At 45.8% G+C, this 10,509-nt stretch overlaps 1 protein-coding gene across 1 annotated transcript; it reads right to left on the reverse strand.

Moving 5' to 3' along the window:
• Positions 1-4,866: 4,866 nt before the first annotated feature.
• On the reverse strand, positions 4,867-6,363 carry LOC103431341 (carboxylesterase 1-like). Its single transcript, XM_008369489.4, has one exon. The coding sequence runs from the start codon at positions 6,123-6,125 to the stop codon at positions 5,145-5,147; it is 981 nt and encodes a 326-aa protein (XP_008367711.4). The 5' UTR covers positions 6,126-6,363; the 3' UTR covers positions 4,867-5,144.
• Between the last annotated feature and the right edge of the window lie 4,146 nt (positions 6,364-10,509).

The raw sequence follows: 10,509 nt of genomic DNA on the forward strand, positions 1-10,509 counted from the left end.
TCTTTATCGTCGCCGGTTTGGATTCGGCAGAATAGTGCATCATAATGATGACTGCAGGTAACTGTAGAATACAGGTAGTCGGGCCCCCAACTCTTCTCGCATGATGGTAGAGCTTATTGCTACTTTAGATACCGTCAAACATGCGAATAAGTCCTCCGCTGTTCTAGGGAGGTGATGTCGGGTACTTCTTCAAGTCCTTGAATGTGCATTGGCGAGCCTCATCCCAAAGTGCATGCTTCTCTGCTAAAGCAAAAGAGTCTGCCAGAGTTAGATCTTCTTTCATGATCAATTTTCCGAATAGCGGGTGGTCTGCTGGAAGTCCTTTTTGGAAGGCTGCTCTAGCTATCGAGTCGTTGCATCCGACTATTTTTGCCTTCTCTACTTTGAACCTCCTCACATAGTCGCGAAGCGACTCCTTTGGGTTCTTCTTGACGTCGAACAAATGGTCAGACTTCTTTTTGATCGAGCGATAGGATGAATATTCTTTGGTGAAAACCAAAGAAAGTTCGTAGAAATTCCGGATGGATTGTGGCGGCAGGGTGTAGAACCAATCTTGCGCCTCGCCTTGTAGAGTGGTGGTGAATATCTTGCACATGAGATCATCGTTGTTTCGATAAAGGATCATTGCACTTTGGTAACGTTTTAAGTGTCTTTCCGGGTCTTCATCCCCTTTAAAAGATGTGAAATGTGGCATGCTGAACTCGCGTGGAGGCTCTGCCTGCTCAATCTCCTCCGTGAAGGGTGACCTGCTTATGTTGGTTATGTTCCGTCGTAGTGCCTCGTCGGTGACCTCGTTGCGTTGGAAATCATGCAATCGCTTGGTCAAGAGTCTCTCTACTTCTTCCTGAATTTGCATTTGTTGGGGTAGCGGAGCTCTCGGCTGCCCCCAGTCATGACTTGCTGGTCTAGGCTGCTCTTCCATGTGTTTGGCTCGTCTATGCCGCGGATGCAGTGCATGTGATGCGTTCCTAGTAGGTGAGCGAGTTCTTCGCATGCTGCTGGTTGAACTTGAGCTGGATTAAGTGACTGCTTCTCTCCGTCCGTCGTGCTGCATACTCTGATGTGAGGTGGAGGACGCTCCTTGTGGGCTTAGCTGCGAATAGACATTTTGCCCGGAAGGTTGTTCATGTTGACTATCGGAGTATAACCCCAACCGTGAATGTATGCTCCTTCGTGGGCCTAGTCGAGAGTGCATGCTCCTTCGCGCTCTAAGACGGGAATGTACACTGCCCAAACGTTCGGCTCGTGGCTGCTTGCCGGGACGCTGCTGGAAATGTCCGTTTGCCCTTGTCCTACTTCGGGATACCTCGTCCAGGGCACGTTGAATCCCAATGTGTTGCAAAAGTTGATTCACCAAGGTTGTCTGTTGTGCAAGGGCGCTCGTCAACTCTATGACTTGTCGAGACAAGTGTTGTTCGCCATTTGGATTGGAAGAGCTTGGAAGGAATGCGCCTCCTTGGGCAGTGAAAGGGTGGTAGACTTCGGGCGCGAGATTTGAGTTGAGAAATGTCAAACCCGCGAAAAAATGTGGTGAGAATGCCCCCGGTTCGATGGTAGGTCCGGATGGTTGAGATAGTCTTGGGCCGACTTGGGCTGCTTGGAAAGCCACTGGAGCAGGATAGGCAGTGAGAATGGGCTGCTCGTCGGGAGCAGGCTGGGTCATGAAAGCAGGCTGCTTGGCAGGAGCAGCCTGGGCCACGGGAATGTGCTGCTCGACGGAAGAAGGTTGGGCCATGGGAGTCGGCTGTTTGACGGAAGTAGGCTGGACCACGAGAGTGGGCTGCTCGTCGGGAGCAGGTTGGGTCACGAGAACAGGCTGTTTGGCAAGAGCAGGCTGGGCCACGGGAGTGGGCTGCTTGATGGAAGCAGGCTGGACCACGGGAGTGGGCTGCTCGTCGGGAGCAGGCTGGGTCACGAGAGCAAGCTGCTTGGCAGGAGCAGGCTGGGTCACGAGAGCAAGCTGCTTGGCAGGAGCAGGCTGGGCCACGGGAATGGGCTGCTTGATGGAAGCAGGATGGACCACGGGAGTGGGCTGCTCGTCGGGAGCAGGCTGGGTCACGAGAGCAAGCTGCTTGGCAGGAGCAGGCTGGGCCGCGAAAGCAAGTTGCTTGGCGGGAGCAGGCTGGGCCACGAGATTGGGCTGCTCGACGGAAGCAGGCTGGACCACAAGAGTGGGCTGCTCGTCGGGAGCAGGCTGGACCACGGGAGTGGGCTGCTCGTCGGGAGCAGGCTGGGTCACGAGAGTAGGCTGGGCCATGGGAGTGGGCTGCTCATCGGGAGCAGGCTGGGTCACGAGAGCAGGCTGCTCAATGCGCGGTGCATGTGAATGCGAGGCTTGGGCTTGGGTCCACGTAAACTTGGATGGCACGGCTTGGGTCGTGGTCTTGGTACCGTGAGCCTTGGATGGCACGGCTCGGGCCATGGTGAAAGCTCCATGGACCTCGCCACGAATGGCTACCGAAGTAGCCACCGCGGTGGTTCCCATGGTGGCCGTGGTGAAGGCACCATGAACCTCGCCGTGGGTGGCTACCGAGGTAGCCACCGCGGTGGTTCCCATGGTGGAAACTCGTGGTGGTGATGCCGCTCCCCTTATTGTCGCATTTTGCCTCATGGATCTCCGCAATCCCATTTCTTGTATATTAGAATTTTCATTTGTGGAATTTTCTAAATTTCTAGCCATTATATTTTGCTTATACGTTTTATTAAAGAACCTTTGCAAGTAAAAAATTCTAATAATAAGAACGTATGAAAAATATTCAAATGGACTAAAAAATAAAGAAAAAACCTTTTTGTGCGAGAGTCTTCTACGAGTATGGATTTCAACTCTCAATGAAAGCACCAATTTATGGATGCAAATTTCTTCCTCCTCGATCTTGGACGATTTTGCATCTACAAATTAATTAACACCTTAGGTTAAGGCCAAGAGCCTCACGCGCCCACGATGAATGGGGGGGGCTTTGGCCGAAGAACCTCCGATGTCAAAGTTAGAATTTAGAGAGAAAGAGTGTTTAGAGAATTTTGGGATTTTTGCCAAAGTGTTGGAATTAGCTTTTTGGTGAGAATGAGAGTATATTTATAGGGATAGGAGGTGGCTAGGGTTTTTAGGTTTAATTTAGGTTTAATTAGCCAATTTATTATGATAAATTTGCTAATTAAACATAAAGGGAATAAATGGATGGTTATAGAATCAATTAGCTAGCTTAATTGGGGTAGTAAAGTGGGAAAAGATAGGGAAGGTAGAAAGCTTAAGGGGATGGCCGGCCATGTGATGTTTTAGGGTTGAATTGGTTGTATTTTGTGGTTATTTGGATATAATGGATGGTTTAATTGAGAATTAATGGGTTAATTAGGCAATAAACCCATTAATTAGCCAATTAACATAATTTAAAAGGAATGTGTTTGGGAATTACCTTGTAGAAAGGATTTGATGAGATGGACTTTGAATTGTTACCTATTTTGGGCACTTTTGTCTTGGTTGAAAGAGGGTTGCCCGCTGCTTGCGCGTAGGAACCTCGTTGTATTGCAAGGGTATTTTTTTCCTTTTTGTCCAAAAAACCCACGTGTCGCCTTGTGAATATTTTTGGCTCCACACATAACTGAACAGAAAACTGGTTTGAAAAGTAATTAAATTTAAAAAGTATACACAATTATCCTTTCAAACTTTGTAGTTATTCGATTAAAAAGGTGAAACACACACCGTGGCAAGTATTAAGAATAGTTGGCTGCACATGCTTATGAGCGTTAGTTGTTTTATGATTGGACTAGGATTCTCTCTCCTCCTCTTTCTATCCCCTTTCATCCCTTCATCTTACATTATCTTATTTTATCTTTTTCTTGTTATAAAAAATTAATATAAGATGTTGACGTGGTTTAACCATGACCGTTTAAATATGAGGAGATGGAAGGGGAGGGAAAAAAGAGGGAAGAGAATCCTACTCCAATGTTGTGTGGGCATAAAAGTGACAAAGCAGTCGGTAGGTGGAAAGGGAATTGTAAGATATTGTCAAGAAAAATAGTATATTATACTATGAGAAAGCCTTTACGGGAAGAGATTCTCATTTTTTTATTTATAAAAATAGAGACTAGTTGTGGAGTTCACATCATATCAAAATTTAACGATAAGAACTGTCTACTTTTTAAGTTGTACCTCATAGATTATCCTTGCAAAATATTAGCCAAATCGGAAATATATAAGATATCTAATTGGGTTAAAAAAAAAATGAACGAATACTTTCTTATACAATAAACAATGAAATTTGATCTTTTAATTACATAGGCAAATTGTTTCAGATTGAATTGAATTTTTGCAAAAATGATCTATGAATCGAGACTTACAAAATAGACGTTTCGGATCGTTAAAATTCAATGTAAAATGAGGCCCACACCTAATTTTCATTTTAAAAAAATAAGGATGTTTATCAATTTTTAATAACATATATTATTAATATATTAAAGCCAGTTGTATTTTGTAGTGTTGGAAGGAAAAGATGATACTGAATTCTTACTCTTAAACTCAATGTCATAGATTAATTGTTTATTTTGTTTTCTTACAATATTATTTGGTTCCTTGCTATATTTCTTTATTTATTTTTTACAAACCTCTTTGAACGTGCGGTCAATGACTTTTTCTTTTATTACGCATTTTACACTTGACTTAATTATGTTTTATTTCTTCAATCACTTAAAAACGGTTTGTGTTAGTTGTTTTATTTTCATTGTAATTGTCCAATTACCTTACTAAACAAATTGAAAACAGCTAATGTAAGTCATCTTTAGGGGTGCTACGTATTAGGGCTTCAATATTAGCAAATGACGTTTCGTCTACCGTTTTTTTTAATTTACATCTACATACTATTGTTCATCAACTTCAAGTATAAACTTGCACCCAAAATCTCATATTGTTTGACAATTACATGAATAACAATCTCATATTGTTTGAGGATTGTGTCAATAAAAGTATGTAGATACTATTGTTATGATGTGCGCACAACCACAATTTATGAAATAATCACTTTAAAAAAAATATAAAAAAAATAAAGAAACATATAAAAATGCCTCTCGCGGAGAGGCTAGTTATTAACTTATTATTGAAGCCGCAGCCATCACCAACTGCTTCAAGTTTTATTCTAAGAATCGTCCCCAGCTTATGAAGATGATGTGAAACTTTTTACAACCGCAAACAGATCCTTGTCAACAACCCCATGATAACCTCCTTCAACAAAATGTTCCACCACTTCGACCCCATTTTCCTTCAACATCTTCGCCACCTCCATCTGACGATCAATCAGTAAATCTCCATCGGATCCAGCCATCAAAACCCTGAATCCAGCTGCCTTCAATTGATCCAACTTCTCACTCATTGGATTGCAATACTCGTGGTCACGGTCAACGCCCATGGGCAACGACAGTTCCCACATCAGATCGCTACTACTCAGCGGCAACGTGGGGTTGTTCTCCAACCTTGACTCAGATCTGCTTCTCTGGGCCCCACTGAAGAACGGTTGATGCAATATCAACCCTCGGATTTTCAACCGGTGAAAATCGTCAGCTTCCGCAGCCGCACGAAGTCCCGCATGGTAGGCTATGTTGCCACCGGCGCTGCTGCCCATGAGGTAACAATTCGACAAGTCAGCATAGTCCCTTAGCCAGTTGTCTGGGGCTGTTTCGATAAAGTGCAGCGCTTCCACCGCGTCCTCGTACGCAGCGGGCAGCCGGTGCTCCGGAGCCAGCCTGTACTCCACCGATGCGATGATCACGGGGACTTGGGTAGCCAAGTTGACGTAGAAGTCGTTCATTATGGTTGAGGCTGCGCTGAGCAGTATGAACCCGCCGCCGTGGAAGTACACCACGAGCGGTAGCTTGGCGGGCGGGGTTGCGGAGGAGTGGTCGAGCAGGTGGCGGGGCAGGAATATTCGGACCCAGGTGTTGTTTGATTGGTTGATGGGGACGTCTTTGGTGAAAAATGGGGTGGGAAGGTTGGGATCGCAGGTGGCTGGGCTGTCGGGAAATTTGGTCAAGCGTGTGATTGTGCCGTCCGGATTGGATGCAAGGTTGAGGAACTTGTAGGGATCGGAATTATCGACAGTGGGATTGGACATAGTGGAAGCTGCCGTTTGTTCTGGCATTTCCTGACTTTGGGAAATATTGGAGATGTGTGAGTGAGTGTATGTGTGAATGATTGAAACCAAATGCTCAAGATGGAGCCTATTAAAAGAAAGTTGGTGGCCGAATTAAATATCATTCAGCTTCTCTTTCATGTCTAGATTCCAACGTTGTTGAGACAAGGGCATTACGTGTGCGTTAATTTCACAACATTTAATAGTTAATACAAACAAAAATTAGGTAAGGTAGAGGTAGAGCCATTCTTTTACCCACATTTCTTTGATTTTTTTTTTTTTTATAAAAAATTATTAAAAGCTGAATAAGGCTGCCCCGAATACTACAATCTAAATACAGAGGCCAAAAGATAACTAAAAAACAGAAAACCCAAATCACATGCCCACCACACAACACCACAGAATGGAATACCTTAAATATGGCAAGGAAACTGATTTAGAACAAAATTGGGATGAATTTTACGAAGTAAAGTACAGAAAATGAAAGCGTTTTACTTTACAATTGACAAAATTGGGATGAATTATAGGTAGATGTTGTAGGCATAATTTACTGAAAAATTATGGAGGCCTTAGAGAGAGAGGGGTGCGGCAATAGGGAAAAGAATAGAGAGATGTGTAATTGTGGGTGTGTGTTATCTCACCCCATTGTGTCTTTATTTATAGTAGTAGGAAGGGTAAAACATTTCCTTCTAGGATTTGTTGACCCTAAAAACTACCAAGCCTACGTGGCGCGCAGGCCGAGTAATCTATAAGCTAACTACGTCCTTCGATGAATCCAGGGGGTGCCAACTCGTCAGCCGAGCCCGGCCGAGGAGTAAATTTGTTGATGTTGCGTTGGGCGCACGGCTGACTTCTGCGTCTCGCGATTGCGACCGAGGAAGGAACACGTCTCGGCTTCTTGGGTTCTCGAACCTGAAGACAAGACTACTATTCTTACGAAGTTCACGAATCGTCGTCATCGGATTCGGTCACAGTGATGTTATTCGTCAAAGTAAACTCACGTCGAATCGACACCAAAGTGTAAGGGCATAAATACTCAAAGCAAATATAAGTCTTTATAGTGAACGTGGTTTGGCCGTCTGAATGCCGAACTCTAAACCCCACTTGAGAGTATCCAATCATAAAATAACTCGGCGTGCAATGCGCCAAGCAAACTGTAACACCTCACTTTGCCAAGAAGGCTAATGAGATGACCTCAATCAACAAGGATTCGGAAATCCTTCTCGATCGAGACTTGGATAGGTAACCAACCGTCCTCGCCGCAGTGTTGTTGATGCCAACGGAAGATGCTGCGAGATCGGCTGATTCTACGGCGACAGAGCTATCTATGCCGACTTAAGATATCACCGGTTGCTTTCACATTGCTGTTGATGCCAACGGAAGATTTGTCAGCGAAAAGAGAAAATAAAAATCTCAGTTGTTGAGAGAGTTTGCGCAGGGTAGTTGTGTGTTGAATTGGAGGCCCTTGAATGATGCACAGCCTCCTGTATTTATAACACTGGATACCTTTCAAGTTGAGTTAAAACCCTACTCGGACTAGGTCTTATTCTCCTGATCAAACACCAACTCGACTAGTCCTATTTTCACTATAATTGTGAACCTAGTCCTTTATCAAGCCGGATTCACTTCCGGGTTATTAATCCTGTCGAGACTCCTTATTGAGCCAAGACTCGCATGTCTTGCATCATGACCTAACCGACCTAGGTTTGGAGGCCTACACACCAAACGATCCATGGTACCCTTGTTGTAAGGCCTTCCGGGCCAAGAATAATTCTACACTCAGCCCAAACTAATATTTTGGGCCCAAACATTGCCCCCTCGCTTCTGAGGTCCTCGGCCTGAATTCTTTGGTCGAGTTCCGACCTTGAAGAAGCGAATCTAACACTCAGGACCCAAATAATGTTTCCAAGGCGCATTTATTGAGCACGATTGCACAATCTTAATCCTCCTGACCAATACACCATGTGGCACCCTTTAACACGACCAATCCCTAATAATGATGTCTAAGGCGTGCGACTCCCTGAACTGTCATCCTATCATGACCTTGTTGCTGAACACCATGCCCCTTCAATCCGCAAGCTATTCGTCATCGTGCAGACGTCGAAACGTCTTTCGCCCTAAATCTCGCCGCCACACGCAATCGTGCGTCCCCAAAACACGAAACCCTCGGTCTTCTTAACTGGGTTATCTGAATGTTCATAATGATCAGCGAATTCTTCGGTCGATTTTACCCTTCATTTTGAATTTCGAACGATTGCCCTTCCTTCCACAATTCTATAAATACCGAAATTCTTTCATTTGTACTTTACGCTTTCAAATTTTGTGAAATTTTCGCCATCGTTCTCCAATGCATCTCTTCCTTCTAGGTCTTTGTCTTCAACCTTAACCTTGAAAGTTCTTTTCTTGCCATCCCTTCAAATCATTCACCATGGCCTCCTTTATCTCCAAGCTTTCCAAGGAGTGTGACCAATGCTACAAAATCATCGATCGGAGTTCAATCAACACCATCCAATTTGAGAGTGACATGAGTACCCCTCATCATATCTTGGGTCCTCTTTTTAAAGCGGCAGTACCATCAACCGTCACTGGGCTTCTCCAGAAGCACTGCTTGTCACCCTTGCTACAAGGGTTTGAATGGCCGAAGTGGGATGTGGCAAGGCCCCAAGGCTCTTGGCCCTCAACCACTACAACCTGGGCAGCCTGGGTTGTACGAATGGAAAAGCTCTTCGGCGAACAATGGAAAGTCCTTGGCATTTACGACACCATTCATCTCTCGTCCATGGAAGTCATCTTGGACAAGAAGCTCCTCCTAGCAGCCTTAAGCTTCTGGTGTTCGACCTCCAACACCATGGTCCTCCCTCTCGGCCCCATTGGCCCCACCATCCTTGATCTCACTGCCATCTTGGGGACTTCCCCAACTGGAATCCCAATCGATGCTGCCCTCTCTAGGTACCCGTCGAACCTCAACTTGAAGGCGCTCTTCGACAAGCGGGCTCTTGAGACACTAAGCGGTGAAGGCCAAATACCTTCGAAAGAAGAGGTTCACAAGCTTCATAAGAACTTCTTCAACTATAACACCCTCTATCTCCATTTTGCTGGCCGACGAGAAAAGCCTCTGCGAGAGGGAGAACACGAGGCTTTCATTTTCTATTTGTACAACAAATTTATTTGTTGTACCAAATCTAACAAGTGTCTGATCGAGAATATGCCGGTGGCCGAAGCCCTAGCTAGCGGTTACACTCTAGCACTCAGCCCGGCCATTCTCGCCCATCTCCTACGCTGCTTGGTCGAAACGACCCTAAATAAGGTCGATTCGTAGCAGAATGGTCCCCTCTGGGTCTTCCAACTCTGGCTGCAGGTCTACTTTGCTCCTTTTCGGCCGACGATTGCCGATTTTTCACCTAAGGAAGCGCTCGACCCTCAGCTGGCTTTTCGGCCAATCCCCCCTCACCAAGCCGAAGAAGTGTTCAGATACTTTTTCGCCTTGACGACCTTTCTGATGACGAGTTCTTGATCTACCGTCGTCGAGAATACCCTTCATCGATCAGACTTCTTACAACAGCGTGGGGCGCGGACGAAGATGCCGACCTTCGTCAATCCTGAGGGTCTTTCGTGCTTGCCCGCGACCTGCCTCTCGGCTGTGAGGGTTGCCGAGCGAGTTGGGAAGTGTATCATCCTAACTTCCTTACTCGGTAGCTTGGTTACCTTCAAGGTTGCCCAGTCCCCCTTCTCTCCTCACGGTCCATCCTAAGCAGTGGACGCGAACATGGCTCTTCAGAGAAGGAATGCATCGACGCCAAAAGAGAGTTCCAGGAGCGGTGCCAAAAATTCCGTTTTCGACCGGTCACTCCAGAGCCTCTTTGCACTGACACCTTCGGCGACTGGTGGGAAGAGTACACCCAACAGTTTTTTGGTGTTCCGGTCGAAACCATTTTGAACAAAATCTTCGATGATCGACCTAAGAAGGCTCCTGCCCCCCACCCTCAAGGTGATAGTTTATTTCTACCTTTTCCCTTCCATTTTGAACTCTGATCGGCCTCGCTGATTTGCTTTTACTTTTCCAGGCAGTCGACCATTGAAAAAGGTGGAAGTGGTCACTGCGGCTGCAGCTGAGAAAAAAGTCAATCGTTTCCAAGAGGGCTAAGGCCGCTGTGCAGGCCGTGCTGAGCAAACCGCCTCGTCAAGAGGTCGAGCCAGCCATCAAAGCTCCTCGGCCCGCCAAACGGGTCAAAAAGATGGTGAAGAAAGGAGAACGGGAGATTCACGTTATTTCCAGTCAAACTACGGGGATGACTACTCCCAGTGTTTCCCCTTCTCCCCCCATCCTCCAAGCTTTGGTTGAGAAGCGGTCTGTTCCGGCCGAAGAAACAGTCCAAGTACGGCCTGTTTCCAA

This window comes from Malus domestica, chromosome 06, assembly GCF_042453785.1.
Source record: "Malus domestica chromosome 06, GDT2T_hap1".
Lineage (NCBI taxonomy): Eukaryota > Viridiplantae > Streptophyta > Magnoliopsida > Rosales > Rosaceae > Malus > Malus domestica.

Bases quoted from the DNA above. Each gene is read 5' to 3' on its own strand.
- LOC103431341 (XM_008369489.4), bottom strand. From the start codon at position 6,125: ATGCCAGAACAAACGGCAGCTTCCACTATGTCCAATCCCACTGTCGAT.